This window comes from Oryzias melastigma, linkage group LG16 (genome assembly GCF_002922805.2).
Source record: "Oryzias melastigma strain HK-1 linkage group LG16, ASM292280v2, whole genome shotgun sequence".
NCBI lineage: Eukaryota > Metazoa > Chordata > Actinopteri > Beloniformes > Adrianichthyidae > Oryzias > Oryzias melastigma.
The window spans coordinates 30,728,286-30,748,484 of record NC_050527.1 but is presented as its reverse complement, the minus strand read 5'-3'; the positions used below and the strand labels follow the sequence as shown (position 1 = coordinate 30,748,484).

Below are 20,199 nucleotides of genomic sequence, written 5' to 3'. Positions count from 1 at the left end.
AACAAGAAATAACAAGTGTAAGTATTTCATATATCAGAACATCTTTATTCTGATATATGAAATACTTCAAATAAACTATAACCTGCACTGCCTTAAAGTTAGTAATAAAGTTCATGATCACATTTTCAGAGCTTACCAAATTACCTGGTAGGATCTACATTCCTACAGGACTATCAGAAACTATGCCAAAGGGAAATAATGTTGTCAACAAAATAATGTTCATTAATATTAAACTATACCAACAACAAAAGTCCAACAACAACGCTTCATTCAGGTTCCGATCATAAAAGCTGATTTTCCAAACCCCTCCTTTTGAATTTTATTGTGTTTATGAGATGCACGAGTTCAAATGACAGTCGAGAGCTGTTTCTTCACACTGCAACATGAAAAAGAAACTCACTAAATCTTAATTCACCTTTGTGTGTACTTAAAGTGAATCTAAGTGAGGAAACAAATCTAATTTCTCAATGTGAGATTTTAAATTCCTACTAAAGATAGAGATTATTGTTGAGTTCTGCTACAACAATAAGACAAATGTTCACTGCTGAATCGGCAGCAGCAGAAAAGGGTTTAATACCAAATATGTCAGTTCCAATAGACTGAAAACAGGCAACAATCTACAACAATCTTCTACGAACAAAAATGACTAGAAAATACTTAAATACGACATATATTCTAACTCCTGAAGACACAGCTGCTCTTACCGCAGTTTTCTACAGCTTTTTTTTTTCATTCTTGATGACACACTACACCTGAAACCTTCCTCCACCCATTCCAACCTGCTTGTACACACTTCTTTCCCACACTCTGTGCTGATCCTAAAAACTTGGTCTCTGTAACCGTTCCACTTCAGTCTCTTTTATTCACACGAAGAAACTCTGTCTTCCTATAGTTAACCTTCATTCCCCTCCTCTCCAGAGCAAACCTCCACCTCTCTAGATGTTTCTTCACCCACTCTCACTACAGATCACAATGTCATCTGCAAACATCATGATCCACAGAGATTCCTGTCTAACCTCATCTTCCAGTCTGTTCATCAGCACTCCAAACAAGAAGGAGCTGAAAACTGATCCAGGGTGCAGTCTCAGCTCCACCTTTAACTCTCACATATGTAGCACATCTAACCCTGTCTTAAATCTCTTATTCCTGTTTGGAACATCTCCAACATTGTTCTCTGCCACTTAAAACCTCTTCATACATACCACAACTATCGCTGTATCCTATCAGGGACTTTCTCTAGATCTTTTTTTGTTCTTCCTAAACACAAATATTAGTATTAAAAAATTTAGGATTTTTTTTTTTTTTTTTTTGTAAATCTGCAACAAGCTACTGCACTCCACTGTAGTGCTTCCAGATTCTGACATGATATCAGGTTGAAGCATTCCCCAAATGCTTGCAAGGGTCTGCTAGTTTTTCTGCCTGTTTCTTTTTTGCTAGTGTGAAACAAAACACTTAACTCGGTCTCAGTCTGACATTAAGGCGTGGCCAACAGTTCTGACATATAAACAATCCTATATGAATTACGATCGGCACAAGCCCCTTTTGTTCTTCAGAATCTGGTGGAATTACGTTGATCTTGTTAATGGTTGAAAAGTTACAAAGATTTTTTGTTTAAGCATCACCGGCTCAAGTGTTAAAGGGTTGAGAAATCCTCCGTGTCAAAAGTTTTATGATTTGGGTGTCCCCAACTTGTTTTTTGACATGCTGGATGTTACCATTAAATCACGGGTTCCCAACCTCCAGGCCATGAACAGAAAAATAAATTACCCCAAAGTTTCATCACCATCATTCGCCACATCTCCATGCAAATAATTTACTAGTGTTTGTGTGTGATTGTGTGTGATTCCAGAGTACCGAGACGTGGTAGTGGTATTCTAACCCAATATCGGTTCCAATACATGCAGCAACAGTATACCCCTAATGATTGAGACGCTAAACGGGTCTATTGGTTTTTGTGTGATCATATGAACTCTTGAAAATGTGTTTTTTTCCTAAATAATCATTTAGATTTTGAAATAGTTAAAATTTCAAATTAAAGATAATATTTTAACGTGAGTTTCAAATTTTGAAAACAAACACTGAGTTGTAGGTTTTGTGTTCTTCGATTTTCATGAAAAGTTAAAAACAGTGGATTATGCTTCCAACCCTTCAAGTTGGAAATTTGTAGAAGATAACTCATAATTATGTTTGCACTCCTTCATTTATTTTTTCACAATTAAATCCACTTCCTTTATAATTGAATTAAATAAGGTTGCACTAAATCTGAACAAATGTTCTTGTGGTTTAAAATAACGGGATGTAACCACAAACTAATTGACGCCCAAGTCATTCAGATGCCCAGGTGACATTTTTTGCATTCTTCTTTTTTAATGCATCTCCACATACAAGCTGTTGACATTTTACCATAATTGGAGAGAAGAATAAGAACAAACTCCAGATAATAACAGGTTGACAGCTGATTGAGAAATCCTTTGTATTGCGTTCCAGAGGAACTTTACCACAGCCACTGTAGATTGATTAGGAAGCGTCTGTGCGTGATTGCTTGTTCTCATCAGAGATAATATCTCTTCCTGTGCAGGACATCATCATCAGCAGTTTCTCCTCTTTCACACCATAAATGCGCCTGCAGCTTGGCTGTTGCATAACAACACTTAGTTTTAGCTAGAACAAAAGCATTGGGTGATCAATTTCTGAACTTAATGCAATGGATAAACAGCTTTAATGCCAGCCACCTTTTTCATTTATTATGTTTCTTTGTTTTCATTGATTGTACAAACTCAAAGCTGAATTTAAATACCAGCAAAGCCATGCTGTTTATGGCTCTTTCATTATATATGCACAGAAATGCTGCTCTTTAGAATAGACGCCGTTAGTGAAAAACCACTCTGCTTTTGTATATGTGGGTTACCATGTATAGACTGCTAAGCTGTGGTAAAACATTTATTTTTTTTTTTGTTTTATAAACTGCTTTTTTACTTAAACACTCAAAGTCGTTTTAATTTTGTCCTAATTAAAAAAAAAGACATGTTAATTATTTTACCTTCATTTTTTTTCTTTTATTTTTTTATTTTTACTAAAAACGATCTCTGCCCTGTAGCACTTCTAAAACAATCTTTTTATCACACTTTTGCTGATTTAATGTTCACCATTTATAATATTGAGGATTGACTTTAGGGATTGTGTCCAACTTTTATGGAGAGAAAATAGACCAACTCCGATTTGTGGGTAATTCCTGATTTGTGTAAAAATTAGGATTTCTTTCCATAAACTTTAGCTAGCTCTAACGGTTTGCTTTATTTATTTTTTTAAAGGAAAGAAGTTTTGTTAAATCCTATATAAACCACTGGATGGTCCCTCCCTCCAGATGGGTGAACTCTGCCTTTTTTTTTGCCCATTTCCTTTTGGTTTAACCTTCAGAATAAGTGCATCAGAGCGAATTTATAAAATTCCTCCTTAGGTCCATTTTTCATCCTTTGACAGACTAATAATTGCGGCTCCCGTTACTAATAACCTTTCAATCTGTGGCCGTTGTGTTAACCTTTGGTGTCCAATAAATGAAGTTAAGGGCGACTATCCGCCAAGACCAGTTTGGTTCTGCGAGGCATCTTAAGGAAGAGGTTTTGGTGTAACTGTACTCTAGCAGTACATTAAATTCTTAATTTTAGATGAATGCTGATACCAAAAAAAATCATCACATCTATTGCTGACATGTGGCTTGCTTGTCTCTGATTTTTTATTTATTTATTTTTTTTGTAGAAATGTGACAAATCTGAACAGCTTTTGTTTTTTTTGTTCTTTTGAAGGGATGAGGCTGAGGTCAACAAACAAACAAAGTTGATTTAGGGTTTGGTTACCCTTTAATTTCAAACAGTGTCTTTGCCACAGTTTGATTTTCTAGCGATGTAAAAGGAGAAATACTCAGAAATGCAAAAGTAAAATGTTTTTTTTATTACTTTTGATTTATTTTATGAGAAAAATGTGATTTTCATTGAAGGAGGTTTTTAAGCTAAAACATAAAATTAACACCTTTGGTCTCCTTTACGGAATCCGTGTTAAAACAAAACTCGGTTTCTCGCTTTTTGATCACTGAGTCCCCCACCCTCAAGTGTGAAGTTGCACAGCTTGCTCTGCTTTGTGTTTGCTGATTCTCAGTCCGTTGCCTCTTCTTCTCAGATAAAGAAAATGTGATGTCTTCATAGAATGCTGTTTACGGTGCTCCTGCGGCGTGGACTCATATTCTCTCTTTTGTTACAGGCTCTGTCGGCAGCATGGGACAGCAACTAGGAAAGAAAGAGTCACCCGCAAGCAGCAAGGTAACGGCCCTTTGGGGGGCTTCAAACTTTTGTGAATGTGGGGTGAAGGTGATAAAGTCCTGAAGTTTCAGGTCATTGTGTACGCATTCAGGCATGTAGGATCTAAGAATGTACGTTTTGACATGTGCTTTTTTTATCACCTATGGATGCATGAGCTGTGTTTTATCAGTAGGACTTTGTACTGTGTTTTCCTTCTCTTCTCTCTTTTCACAGCTCTCTGCACAAAGTTGAAAATGACTCTCTTTTATGTTGTCTTTTTTGTCCTTGCATTTGAATCATAACTCTCATGTCTGCTGCTCCCGCTACAAATCTCTTAAGTGTTAATTACGCTGCCACAGTGAAGACCTTTAACAAAAGCATTAGGTGGCAGTAAATCTAGAATACTGCTTTGACTCATGCTGTAATTATGATTTTTTAAATAAAACATAGTTCATTCACAACATTAAAATCCTTGTATTTGAATTTATTGAATTCTTTTTTTTACCTTTATAGTACTGTATTTCGCGCACTATGAGCCGCACTTAAAAACCTTGATTTTTTTAAAAGCCATCACTTTACCTTATAATTTAGAGTGTTATATATGGATTTATTCTAGTTGAACTGATGTCAGAGCGACTTTGAGAGGTTCAAAGGGCTCTGTCAAAATGTGTGGTTGGGTATTACTGTAAATACACTAACGTGGCTAATATGTAGCGGCGTTAGACTGTTTTTCTTCTCTGTACCTACAAGGTTGTGAGTTAGCAGAGTCTCAATAATGTTTGTTTTAGTGGTATCAATCAATTTTTGTGTTGCAAACAAAGTTGGGAGTTACAGGTATCGTGAATATGCTAATGTGATTAACGCTTCTATTGTGGTTATTACGTGTAGCGTGTTTCAAACAAGTTTATAGTTATTATGAGCCCAATTAATTAAGTCTGACTGACTAATAGACTTATCTTTGACTCATTTGTCTTACTTAATGTGCCTTATAATTTGGTGCACCTTAAATGTGACATAATTTCAAAAATAGACCATTCATTGATAACGCGCCTTATAATGCGGCCCGTAGTGCGGAAAATACTGTACTTTGGGCAAAATTAAAAAAAGAAAAGTAAAGTTTGCTTAGGGTCTTCTAATGCTGCATTCACACTGAACGTGATTCACACGTCAAATTTATTGCTCAATGACGTCTATTCAAAAATGTCCTTGATGCCCTCCGACGTGTGTGGGAGGAGCTACAACCAAATGGTTTTGATCCCTGGAGCGGTGTCTATGTATATCTCACAATGTATGGAAGACATGGAGGATTATTTAGAGATCAGATTTATTTTTATCAAGAAGCTCTACAAAAGCATCAGTAATCAAGTCTCTATATCTGGGTTCATGAGATCGCTCAGAGATTCCTGTGCCGAAACTCGGTCTGAATGACAGCAGCCTTCCGTCGCTACGTTCATGTTTCTGTGTCCCATTTTGAAGACTTTCTGTCCCACCTTAATCCGAGAGGGGAAAAACTAAAAATAAGAATCAAACTAGAGGATCTTTTTATTGTCGTCTCAATGAAAATAAAAAAAATATCAAAAGATTTATCAGATCTGAGTAGGCTTCCTGCCGGCCAGGCAGCCGCCCAGGGTCCAGTGTTGCCAGTGAACCCCCCCACCCACGGGCCAATGCAGAAAGCAAGAAAGCTGCTGTGGGTGCCAATGATTTGGGCGTGATCGGTCCTGCCCTACAAGCTGGCAACCTGTCCAGGGTGTATCCCGTCTTTGCCCAGCAGTAGCAGGGACAGTCTCTGGCAGCCCCAGCAGGTTAAAAAATAGTTGAAGTTTCAGGACGAGAGTGCTCACATTGATGAGCCATACAGAATTTGTATTCTACCTTCTGAAAATGTCACATGCCAAACATTGAGTCCCTTATTTCCAAAGTTCAGATTTTTGAACTCTTGACACCTAAATTGCGCTGCGACACTTAAAACACACTGCTGTCATATTGACGCGCCGCCTCCGATGCTTAAATTGCGCCGCAGGACCTTATTGACTTCATATTGAAACTAACTTGAATTGTGACTCATGTTTGGTGCGAACGCAGCATAATAACTGGTATGCATAGAGACATGTTCATTGTGGTGCTACATCTTCTTTTCTGTCCAAGACCGTCTTTAGACAAATTAGCATTAAGGCTATGGTTTTTTAGAGTTTAGGTGGAAAGTTTGCTGTTCATTGTGACGTATTCATCCTTTAGTGATGTGCCAAATGTTCTCAATTGATGTAAATGGTTTAGACAGCAGACAGGCCAGTTCAGCACCCACACTTTTCTAGAATAAAGTAGAGTACAGAATGTGGTTTTGCATCGTCATGCTGAAATACACTCTAAAATGGAAATCCTAGAAGGAAATATTTAATTTTCTTGAACCTTTTATGTACTTTTTGTCATTCATAGTTCTTCCAAAACATGTAAAATGCCCATACTTTGTGCAGTCATACACCCCCATATACTTCCTCTCTTTGTCCTGAACTACAGAGTTATCAGCAGTATAAAATGTGGATTTACTGGCCGCAGAAGCAAATGTTTTGACGCTTTTATACACCAGAGCTGTAGCTTCACTGTCCTTCTTTCATAGCTCTTCAACTTTTTAGTGGCTTGAAAAGACGCTTTCTCCACAGCAGAATAGCTAATCCATGTTGATGGCCTAAATGGTTTAGGAGTTATGCTATGTCCAAACTGTGTGTTTTAGGTGTTGCTGATGACATCTTTGGTGTTAAAGGGTCAAACAAGTAAAGTTAAGTCCACAAGATCCTCACATATGGTCTTTTTTGCACAATAGAAGCTTTAGTCAACATCTAGTTATACATATATTCACAGATAATGCTCTCTGTAAGTATTTCTATTTAGTAATTTCAGTGGCAAAATCTCACCAATTATTGTTCCAGTCTTGAAGGACAGAAGACCACAAGCATCCGATAAAGGTCACTAACCTTGTCCTGTACACACAGAGACTAATGCAGTTTCTTCCCCTTTCTGTCATCTTATGCAGATACTTTAGGTGATACAGTTTTTAAAGTATTTGAGGTTTGACATTGAAATACATAGTTTCTAAAGTTTCCCACAATTCTTTGACAAACTATTTCAGGGACTTGTGTTCCTTCACGCACCTTTCCTCTGAGGAAACTCTTCCTCAGAAAGACTTCTCCTCTGTAGCTGTTCATGCTTCATACCTAATGTACATCTATTGTCACTGGTATCTTTAAAATGCTCTTTGTTTATATCTTTCTTTTTTTATAACGATCTGTTGCAGCAATCGATCACATTATTTAACTATGATTAAAGGTTTTATTCTTTTTACATTTTGAAGTTTCTCTAAACGTTCTTTCATTTGTGTTGGAAGTATTTTATTCCATTGAATACAGTTCTTTTAGCACTAAAGCTGCATGTTTTCTCACATTTCTATCTAAACCAGTGCATCATTAATTATCTTCTCAGAACATTGGATGTCACCTGCCTTTTCCAATTAAATCCTTTTGGGTCTTTGGTCGCGTTGAGAGGAGTTTACATTAATTGTTGTCTAGCTGTCTGCTTTGTCACTCATTCATCACTTGACTCCATCACTCTTTAAGTTTGAGTCATTCTGTCTTTGGAGAATAGAAGCTTTTTGTTTAAACATGGTCACGTTTGACAAATGAACAGAAAATACCTTTCAGTTCCACTCTGATGATAGATGTACTGATGGGGTTTTTAAGTATGCAAGTTAGTAAGTAAAGTTTATTTAAATTGCAGCTTTTTCAGATATGGATCACAGAGGGCTTCACAATGAAGAAAACATAAAATACCACCACAGTTTTAAAAGTATAAAAAAACTAATCATCCACAATAAAAATAAACTAAAAATATTATAATTTTAAAGGTAGATAAAACACAACTAGTCAGTCAGACAGTGGTGACTTCATTAGAACCAGAAAGCTTGATCAACATTTTTTGGGGCATTTTTTGATGATGGAGAACATATAAAGACAATTAAGTGGACATTTGCATTTTTCAGTATTTCTTTATTCAAATCATTGTGAATTAGGAGCAGATGGAAAAAAGTGCCATTTAAAAAGATCATATTTGTAATATGAAAAAAAACACGCTGGATGAGCCTCAAGCTCCCTGCACCAGTTCATTCTACATTTAGAGTCATGTGTGTCTTTGTTTTCCTCGTCTGAGCTGAAATCTGGCTTCAAACTGTACGGCTGGATAGCTGTTTGGGGTGTTAGACGATGAGTTGTATTGGCTAGAGTTGCTATGCTAGCCTGTTGTGTATGCAAAGTTGGACACCATATTGGAAAGGGCGAGATTCCTGTTTAGTGCAGTGGTACAATTGTACAAAATAAGGAAAAACAAGGATTTGACTTTTCACATGTAAATTATTACTGTCAGCTGACGAAGGATAACTTATGGAACCCATTCAAGGATCCACAAGGCGAATGCCGCCTGGACCTCGCTGCACAAATGAAATGACGTGCTCACTGCGCCCTGTCTCCCGTCTGCACCCCTCCCTGGACCGGCACAACTGTCGATCGGGCTGCACTTTTCCCAATGCGCTCTGACTGCATCGTGCCGCCCCAGGCAGAGACCGGCCCATATACAACAGGCGCAAGTGGTCCATGGTGCTGTCAGCAACCCACCGACCCATCCATAGGAATAACAATTTGTGTAAATTTGTTAGGGATTCATTGTGTTTCCTATATGATAATGTATTTATTTATCAAAAAGTTTTTGTTTATATTTTACAGTCTGGTCAAAAACTTTAATATTGTGACCTGAGGATTACTGTGTGATGATGTTTTTTTTCTTTTAAAATCAGACCAACATTAAGCATATTTATGGTAATTTTACTGTATGTGCTAAACCATGTCTCATCAGACTATTCCAATATTTAGTTGCTCCTTACGTATCTTGGTTAGTGGTAACAGGCTAGCGTAGCATCTCTAGACTATATAACTCAATGGTATGTAAGCTTTTAAGAGAGTGTGTAAACGGAGAGCTCTCAATTGTGCATGATGTATAGTGGAGACGACGTTGCTCCGTGTCTACAGTCCTGCCCACAACTCTGAGCCAAATTTTTACTAACTACTGTTTGTCTTTAGAAATGGTTCTAGAAAACGACACAGATTTTTTTACATTTTAAATAAAAACATCATAAACTAAATTTAAAAACTACCTTAACTCAAAAGATGATCATAGTGGGACTTTAAAAATCAGATCATGTCTGAAGAAAAAATGTTTAGTGCTACTATTTACACCAAATGTCTCCATTAAATAGACTTTTTACATTGTACATATTAATGTCTGGCATCTTGAAAGCAACACGAGAAATAAAGGGTTGAGTCTCTATATGACAAAATGCGTTTGATGTGATCGCTCCCAGTCAGGATCTCACCATTAAATACAGCTGGTTGCCATAGCGATAGCTGAAACAGAAATCTCCTTGGTCCTCATGTGGTGCCTGATTAAAAACCCTTGAAACCAGAAGCCCCACTGCTGCGACTCTCCAGTTCTATTTGAACTGGACAGAGTAAACAGATGAACGTGACACTAAACTCTCTGCAGGTGCACATCTCATTTCACCATTAGCTGCAACAAAGTGATCGTAAGGACTCAGCCGGGCAGGCCAGTAATAACGGTGGACATCCATATATCATGGATGAAGAGGTACTTTCTGCTGTTTAAAACAATAAAGTGGGCTGAAGTCAGACAGGAAGGCACTATACTTACTGATGGAGTGTAATTGCTGATGTGAAAGCTCAGGAGGTGAAAAGAAACCAAGGCAATTACAGCCCTTAAAGGCATTTCAATGCATCTGAGAATCTTTGAGAAACATGAGAAAAAAATTCTAAGAATCAGAGAAAACTAATTTTCCTATTAAAATATTTCTTAGACGTCACCAACCTTAAAAATAGACCTTTTTTATTTTAAATCAGCTGCTGTACTTAGCGGAGAGCACTTAACAGAGAATCTCTGCACTGATAGCGCTGTAATTAAATAGAACAAATTAATTTTTTTTTCTTAATCTTTCTGCTCTATAGGTGCAGAAATTACAGGTCAGATGCCCCCATTTGGCTTTGCAGAGAGGGATCAGGCTTAAACGAGAATGTAATTTCATGACATCATGTAATTATGCCTGAGCCTTGTTGAAGTCCTCTTTATCATGCGTTCTCTGAATCACAGTGGCTCTAATGAGTTTGTGCCATTATGGCAGAAGCTCTGATTTGTAGCTATGAGAAAAAATAGTCTCGTGACTTCTAAAAGAAAGAGATGCAGAAGGAAAGAGAGGAAGCCGCTTTGGGGGCTGTGGTGTAAACCTGCGGGGGATGCTAAGCCCCCCTGCGGTTTGTTTTCTTTTCCAGCCAAAGACTAGCACAGACAAGAAGTGGATTGATTTTTCGAGCATGGATCTTGTAAGAAAACTCTTGCACTATAGCATAGTAATATTTTGGTTCGTGATTGTCATTTGTTTACTTATGTTGCCTGTAGTTGGTGTCCAGTGGAAGAGCCGGTTGTCATGGTGACAGCCATGCAGGAACAAAGCGTGACGGGAGGGATGCAAGTTGTGTTTAGACGGTGTTTGTCGGACCTGTGATCACTCAGCCTGCCCCTTATTACTTAATAAAGATACACTCTCTACTAAATACTTCTTTCTTTCCTTAAAAGGTCAATTTAATGAAGAAAAAATACTTTTTAATGTCTTTATTTAAAAATGTTTGACACATTGAAACTTTGTCACTTTGTGTAGGACCGTCCCAGTGTGTTTATGTACAAGTTAAAGACAATTGTGCTTTGTGTATTTTCTTGCAGCAATTTTCTTATGATGGAAGACATGTATAAAGAAAATTAAGTTTGAGTATGTATTATTTAAATCGTTGTGAATCGGGAGAATGTCAGCGGGGAGAGAAAATGGTGACCATTGACATATATAGAGACGGTCAAAGCACCTGTGACTTTACCAATACAAAATGCCTCACCGCCAGTTCCAACAAAATGAAGTCAATTCAGTCACCATTTTTCTGTGGTTAGGGACTTTGACGATCGTAGGCTAAGCAGTGATTGATACAAGTCGATCTGAGTCATCATTTCTATGGCAACCACTCTCGCCAATCAGAAGGGAGCATGTTGGAAAGCCACACCCCTTCCACTGAAAGCAGGCTTTGGGAGAATCCATCAATCAAACATTTCAATAGTTCGAGGAGGGGGCCATAGACGATGCTTAGAGAGGACTGGACTCATCACTGATCCCAGTAAATCAAAATCCCATAGACTTCTGTTGAGAAATCCATCCATCCATCCATTTTCTTGACCGCTCCTTCCCTTTCGGGGTCGCGGGGTGCCGGAGCCTATCCCGGCTACTGATGGGCGAAGGCGGGGTTCACCCTGGACAGGTCGCCAGTCTGTCGCAGGGCCGCAATCACACACACATCCACTCTCACATTCACACCTAGGGGCAATTTAGAGTCACCAATGAACCTATGAAGCATGTTTTTGGACGGTGGGAGGAAGCCGGAGTCCCCGGTGAAAACCCACGCATGCACGGGGAGAACATGCAAACTCCACACAGAAAGGTCCCAGCCGGGAGTCGAACCGGGGCCTTCTCGCTGTGAGGCAAGAGCGCTAACCACTGCGCCACCGTGCAGCCCCCTGTTGAGAAATAAACAGCTTTTTTTCATTCTGTTTGTCAGAATGTGTCTCTTTTTCACATGTTCTTGCTAAACCATTTTTTTTTATATTTTCTTTATCTCGAGTTATAAACTGACCAATCAGATGCCTCAGTAAAACCATGTGGTGCCACTGGCCCTACCTGAAACGTCTGAAGTGTTTGTTTGACAGATTCTCTGACCAATCACTGCTTGCTAAAGTTGTTTGGTCCCAAAACGGCTAAATCAGCCTATATCCATACCGCGGAAAAATGGCGACTCAGTTGACTTCATTTCAGAATCTGAGGTAACAGCCTTTATTTGTCCATCTCTATTAATGTCAATGGTGGGGGGCAGCAGGTCCCACATGCTTTTATTGATACATCTGGTTGGCAAGTTTATAATGAGAAAAACTTAAAATTATGATAAAAAATAAGTTTAGCATGAAGTCATAGATGTGATTTGATCAATAACTCTGTAAATAACAAGAAAGCTGGAGGTACTTGGTCTTCCCCAGCATCCAAAGCAAAGTTCTAATGTTCTTGAAAAAAATGTTAAAAATGGAAAAGCAAGTCTTTGCATATAATTTGTTAAAAAGTTGTAAAAATTCAAAATGCCTTCCCAATAAAAACTTAATCTAAAAAGAAAAAATGATTATTCTGACAAATGACTGAGTAACAGTTGTTTATTTCTCTATGGAAGTCTCTGGGATTTTGGCTTTCTGGAGCCAGCAGGTACTTCCTGTTCGGGGATTATCTGTCCAGTTCTCTCTATAGACCAGGGGTACTCAAATCCAGGCCTCGAGGGCCAGTGTCCTACATGTTTTCCAACCAACCTTCCATTGAAGCTCCTTATTGGCTGCTAATTTCCAGGATCAGGTATGTTTAGCCAATAAGGAGCTTCAATGGAAGGTTGGTTGGAAAACATGTAGGACACCGGCCCTCGAGGCCTGGACTTGAATACCCCTGCTATAGACGGTCTCAGGTGGTGACGGAGTTGCTCTGCACCATCAGCCCTACCCTCACCTTATAGGTGAATTTCTACTGAACTCCTGCTGCTCTGCAGAAATTATGTCCTGGAAAAAGACACAGGGTTTTTGATTTTGGCTAAAAACTGTTTCATCATTTAAAGATCACTATGAGATCTAAAATTGATTAAAGATGATCAAAGGTGGGTCTTTAAGAGAGTTAGATATTGTCATATGATTCCAGCCCGACAGCACTGAGTTCCATAATTGCTAATTGTCTTGCGTTCACTACAACACTGAGGTGTTAAATCAAAAACAATTGTTTCATGATTTCTTGCTAACAACTGTAATAGCTCAGTGAAAATATTCTATACAACAGCTGTGATAAGCCTAAATAGCTGCCATTGTGTCATAAGGGTTAGGCTGGGGAGCGATTTGAAAAATGGCTTAGTAGGATTTGCTGACTTTGTGTTTGTTTAAATTGCCCATCTCTACTGTAGAGAGGAAAATTGCTCACATTTCTCCACAGTTTTTCAAAGCTTTATTTGTTATTTTAATAGGAGCTCCTGTGAATTTTTGATTTACCATCCCTACAATTGTATACCTTAATACTATAAATGTGTTTATTTTGATTTGCAGATTTTTATTCAGATTAATTCAGTCAGTGAAGAAATGTTAATGTAGAAGATTTGATTAAAGCAAAAAAAGGAAAAAAGGAGGGGGTTACAAATGTGGAATTCGTGTGGAATTTAGGATTCTACACAAGGAGAAATCTAAACAATGAAAGGGCTGACCAAACAACTAAAATGACATCAAGAACACAACAGTGACTCACACAGGAGGTCATGCGCAGTCCCTAAAAACCAGAAAAACATGTAAAGAACTGCAGGCTTTATTTTCTCAGTTAAAATCGGCTTTTGTGATTCTACAGTAGAAAAGGAGACTGGACAAAAATAAATCCATGGGAGGTTTGGGGGAGATTCACTGTGAGCAAAAAGAAACACATAGACTCGTCTTTTTCAGCACAAGCATTTGGATTATCCCAAAAACTCTTGCACACACGTTCTGTTGACTGATGAGACCAAAATAATTTCTTGAGAGTTCTTTAGTTCTTTCTCAATTCAGCCCCCCTTTAACCTCACATAGAGCTTTGAGAAAGCTTGTGCCCTTTACAGCGTTTTTTTTACAAACTGCATTTGTTTTGTCTGATTCACAACAATCTGAATAAAGAGACTCAGAAATTTTAATTTTCTTTATACATGTCCTCCATCATGAGAAAAATGCCACAAGAACATGTTAAAAACACAATTTACACCAGAATTGATCTTTAACCCTCGTGCTTATGGGGTCCAGATGACCCCACCCTTACATTGATGTGTGATCCCTCCCATGACAAAGGTGGACAGGATTTTATGTTTGTCATGGATACCGGTGAAGAAAAAAATAATTGAAAGAAGAAAATCAGTGAGGTGTCTTGTGGGGTCCAGATGACCCCACTTTTAATGTAAACATGCCTAGAATAGCACAAGGGATGAAGAATTCTGTGGAATTCCAGCAAACAGTTCACGACTCAAAGCTCCTGAGACATGGTGTTTGGCATAAGTCTTTACCAGCAAGTCTACTTTGGAGTGAAGCAAAAAAATGGAATCAAATTCTGAAATTAAATCTGGTTAAGGGTGTATTCAGACTGGACACATTTGGTTTGCTTAAAGTGAAGCAGAGTCGTTCCCCCGATAATCCGGAACAAACTTTTAGTCTGAATACACACATAAGAATCTTGGTCCGGGACCAGAATCTGCTCTCAGACTCATCTTTCGAGGTAGTCTTTCCGATATGCCTCTAAGAATCCAACTGGACTGAGCTCCGGTTTGCTCCAAGTTTCCTCAGTCTGAATAGGCTCTGCGCTCGGAGTGGAACAAGTGAACCAGCTGGGTATTATGGGATATAATCAGAGAGCCGGAGATAAATGTGGATCAATGATGCAACAGCAACTCATTGAAATGTGGTCGGATGAATGCAGGCTCATAACCCTTCTGCTCTCCTTAGCTTGTTTACATTAAAAGTGGGGTCATTTGGACCCCACAAGATAGTGCACTGCACTTTTTTTTTATCATTAATTTTTGAGTTTCACTACCCCAAAGATAGCGGAAGGGTTAAAACGACTTTTACCGTACTACACATTGTTTTTTGCACTGTTTCCCCAGCAATCTATATGTAAAGCACTTATCAGTGAACCTTCTCCTCAGTAATTGTCTTGCAGCATGCCTCCACCGTACCAAACTGTGTTTTTCATCTCTACAGTCTGCAATACAGACTGATACAAAAACATTATCGCATTTGTCAATCGCCGTGTTTTATTGTGAAAAATTGGTTATATTTAGTAAATAAACCAGATTTTCTCATGTATCTTGATCTAACCTTCTGCCAGAATTGATGCGGATTGCTAGCACACAAAATAGCCAAAATGACCTGCTACACGGCGCGAGCCTTCCACAGAGGACTGCGGCGCTCCTTGTCTGGTGTAACCCACACCACAAGTTAAAAAGGGTGCCAAATGGAAACAGTCTCTGTTCTGCGCCGGTTTGTAGTCCTTCCTCGTCCAGTGTGAACCAGGCGTAAGGCCCAATCCAAATTCTTCCCTTATCCCCCCCATTTGGAGGGGAAGTTTAAATGCAAGTCATGTCCAGGAAGTTTAGTTTTTTAATTTCACCCTCCAAACAGAGGGATACAAGTCCTCCGTCCCAAGGCTAAACTGTGGCGCGATGAGAAACCCTTTAAGTAATGACTTATTTGTTGACTTTTTAAAGTTATAAACCGATGTTTTTATGTATATTCAAGCGTTGAAAGCTCCGCGCTAATGCTAGCAGACCAGCAATTATTGGTGACGTCATCAAACAAAAGCGACGTCGGAAATATGAGACACTATTTTCGTAACTCTACATTTGGAGGGCCAAATGAAGAGGAATGGAGAAGGGAAGAATTCGGATTGGGCCTAAGATTTTTTCTCAGCAAATTGAATGTTCCATTTATAGTGACAAACCCTTGTGTGACTGAATATATGAAGAATTCTCCTAAGTAGAGTAAAAACAGTTCTTATTCTTTGCCAGTCATCCCAGCACATGGCCTATGTCACACAGAGCAAGGTATATTTAGACAGCCTTTTACTCTCTTACGTCAAATCATCATTTAAAAACTGCAATGTAATTAGAATATATTGTGTAACATGAAACTTTGTATATTACCTTAATTATTTAAATTAAAAATATGCACAAACAGACTTTTTCTCTGCACACTGTGTGCCATCCATTTTCTACACCTGTTCTGGCTAACGAGGGATGTTGTTGTTGCAATAATAGCGAGGTACATCTTATACAAATGACCACGCTTTACTCACATTCACTCCAGAAAGGCAATTTAAAGCTTCTTTACAAGTCTTTTATTTAAGAGTACCAGAGTTCCTGCAGAAAAGACTCCACCAGAATTTAAACCGAGGTCCTCTAGTAAGGGAAAAGTCCTGAGCACAAATCTGCAGAGCATTCTCCAGGAAGTGCATCTCTTAGACTATCTGAACCAAAATAAAAATGTTTTTTAATTTAGTGTAGCAGGCATTAGATTAACTGTTTGTTTTTAATTCATTTTGGTGGTGTTACCATAACATGGAGTTCCATAAAAAAATAGTCACTCATGAAAAATAAATTGATAAAGTTCAATTTTATTACTGAATAAAGAACTTTTTTCTTGTAAAAAGGCAGAAATTTTACCAGCAGCAGCAGCAGCAGAAACAGTTTGAAAAAATGTTGTATTTATGTTTAACTGTGACACCATCTACCCTAGCCGCTGGTCATAAATCAAAACAGCAGTTTTACAAACCATAAATGTGTGCTTTCTTTGATGATTCAAGTAGTTGGTGGAGCATAATGAGGGGCATGATTGTTCACAGCGAGCATGAATCAGAATGCAGCCACTGGTGTGGATATTTACAAGAATATCATCCCAACAATAAAGGGCAATCCACCCCATTCATTGATACTGATGACGGTTTTCCAGACTAATTTATTAGACAGATATCAGATAAGACTTTTTGTAATACAAAACCAAACAAACTGCTCGTGAACATCAAGACCTTATGAACAAACCTTCAAATGAAGATGTGCACGAGATGAACAAATAATTCTTGTCAATAGATGGAAGAACAAAATGAAACTCTCTTTTGATAAAGACATTCATTACAGACTGCAACACTTTGAGTGTCAATTTGTTACATCGAGACCATCTGGACAGAGGCGCATACATTTACACGATGTCTATCCATTCTGACCAGTTAGAGATCATGATGAGATTTTTAAAAAAACAGGAAATTATGATATCCCCAGATGCCACGGGGTAGAATAACAGGATAGATGAGAAACATTTGCTCAATTTCTATTTTTATTTTCTGCATTTTTTTATTGTAGTCCACAGTCTCTGCTTTCAGCTCACAGATGCTTCAACAATGCTAGCTTTAGTTCCTGATGTGTTTTCAGAGCCAACAAACTGTTCTGTCAGAAAAACCAGCAGGAAGCAGAGGGGGTTTTCACATCTTGCTTGTTAGAATGTTTAGTTTTTCTATGATTTATCAGCCATTTATGCCATGGCTTAAAATGAGATTCACTTCCATACAAGTGTTCATGCTGTGCTGTTTACACACACACACCACCACAGCTTGAGAGATGCTTCATGTTTGAATGTTTTTCCCATAACAAAGTGAGAACAACTGGTGTTTCACTTATATTAGACATGTGAACACTGGAATGTAGTACAAACGTGTTGACATTGTGAGTTTTTTTTTTTTTGCTACTGAACCCCCGTTTGCTGCAGATGTGGAGAAATCAGACAAAATCCCAGCAGGAAACCCAGAGCTGCAGGACGCAACGATTACCAGTTTTATTTTTTTACTTTTTGCTTTCAGAAAACGTCAAACAAACTCCCGACTGTTGGGACAAAACTAATAGATTATAACATGAACACATCTGATTTGCCGCAGGGTTACCAATAAAATGTGAATGTGAACAACAGAAGCTTGGAACAGAAATGGACATGCGTTATTTCAAAGTTAATCAGAACAGCAAGACAGTTGAAAAGATGGCTGACCTTCAAATGTCTATGTGACGAAAATGCCAGTATATCGATCAAGTATTTCTATCAACGGCAATGTTGTCATAATTTTATATGGTTCGTTGTCTGTCTTTCTTTTCATACTTATCTTATTGCTTGATACAGAGTGAATACATGTTGATAAATAATTGTATTAATTCATTAATGAAAGAAGTTGTTTGTTAAAACACATATCATGATCAGACTAGAGTTAATGGGGGATATTTCTCACAATTAAAGTAATCTAGAAACTTGGGAAACCGTTGCTTCATCATCTGGTCAAAAACCTACAGTAAGAAATGAACTTTACTTTTGAAATGATGCTTTGTGTCACTTAACATGACATTTAGCATATTAAACACTTTCCTTCGCCGCTGTAGAGCGAGTTCAATGCATGCTTGGTAGTCATTGACGTGTCGCACCACATATCAATTGATTCTTGCGAAAAATGATTTAAACAAAATGAACAACGACAGTTGACCTGATCAGTAAATATTCCGCCATAATGCAGCTTCAGGACATTCAGCAGGCAGTCAGAAGCTACGTCTGCCCGCGCCTAAACAATCATCTCTAATTAGGAACTCCCGGGCCAAGGGCACACCCCCTCAACCGAACCAAAACAATCCGCTGAGGGTAAAAGGCAAAGCCCGTTGTCATGGAAACCTCAATTCCTCTCCTTATTGACCCTTTCCCTAGATTTCAACGCCTTGGTGACCCTCTTTCTTGCCTCCCCCAACTGTCCCATAGAGCGCCGTATGATGATGCGTCATCGAATGGTGGATGGCTGGACGTGTGGTAGTCCGTTTGTGTGGACCTTTTTGTCAATGGTAAATCTGTGTGCTTTTATGTTGATGTATTTTTGCATTTACTTCAATCTATGCCATTCTAGTATGGCACAGATTAAAGATTCTTGATTTTTGACTCTCCTCGTGTGTTTTTTTTGGGCAATTAGTGCCAGCAGATTAGCGTGGCTGCTGCCCTCCATTGGGCAATATGTCTTGTGATGCCTACTACAACCAATTTCCCTTGGGATTAATAAAGTATATGTCTTTCTATCTAACGTAGAAATATTTAGATTAAAGTACTAACATTTGGTTATTTTTTTTCATCAGTGGGATAATGCCCTTCGATTTTGACAGAATAATGGACTTTCTGCCCCCTACACGTCGTCCATTAATTTCTAATAATGGACACCTCATTGAGCATTATCCCTTACTTAAATTGTGTTGTTAGCCATTTGGGGGAAACATTAGAAGAAAACACCAGTAAAGGTTGAAGAATCGGGTAGTTTGGTTAAAGTTGTGTTAAATTATACAGGTTTTGTAGAAGTGGAAGTCGAATCTAGTACAACTTGATTTTTGTTGTATATGAGCTTTGTATGAAACACAAACTCAGACACCCAACCAGTAACAGGAAAAAGATGACTCATCTTTTGAGTCTCTGAGAGTATCATGCACAAACACTAACATTAAATTCAATGGGGGTGTTTTTCAGCAGTTGTGTTTCTCTTGACGTGCTGCAAATAGGAGAACTTGATGAAGTTTCTTTCCTTGCACGGGCATTAATGCGAGCTGCCTATGAAAAAAAAAAGCCAACTTTGTATAAAAAACTCTTTAAAGTCCCACTCGGATCCTCTTTTGATCTGTTTTCAAAGTGTTTCCAGTGGTGTTTTAACTATGAATATGCTGTTTTTAACCAAAATAGAAAAAAAAATTGTGGTTTTTGTTGGACATAGTTTCTGCAGTGCAGCAATATTTCATTAGAAATTCATCTCTAAGTTGTGGGTGGGACTGTTTGGCAGTGAGCACCTTCACTCACCTTCCCATTGCTGGGAGCTCAGAGCAAGTAGCTTATGGCCCACCCAGTGTATTTTCTATGAAAATGTGCAAATCAAAAGGATCATGTTTACCAGTATTTAGCTGTGAAATTGCAGCGATGGTATATCAAGAAAAAATATTTTTCAAATGGCATCTTTTCATCTGATCCTAATTCAAAACAATCTGAACAAAAGATATATTCAAAAATTACATTTTTGTGCTTAATTCAGAAAAATGCCACAAGAACATCTTAAAAACACAATTTTCATCAGAGTGAGTGTTTTAAAACAGTACAGACTAACCAAACTGTTGAATATCTGTTACAT

The 20,199-nt window shown here is 38.2% G+C and overlaps 1 protein-coding gene across 1 annotated transcript in view; it reads left to right on the top strand.

The window, feature by feature from the left end:
- The window catches only part of LOC112140509 (myelin basic protein), a 90,091-nt gene that overhangs the window by 33,503 nt on the left and 36,389 nt on the right, over window positions 1-20,199 (top strand). Inside the window, exon 2 of the mRNA XM_024263497.2 lies at window positions 4,255-4,313. Within this exon, the coding sequence (XP_024119265.1) occupies window positions 4,269-4,313 (45 nt within the window). The 5' untranslated portion in view covers window positions 4,255-4,268. The remainder of the gene's footprint in view (window positions 1-4,254; window positions 4,314-20,199) is intronic.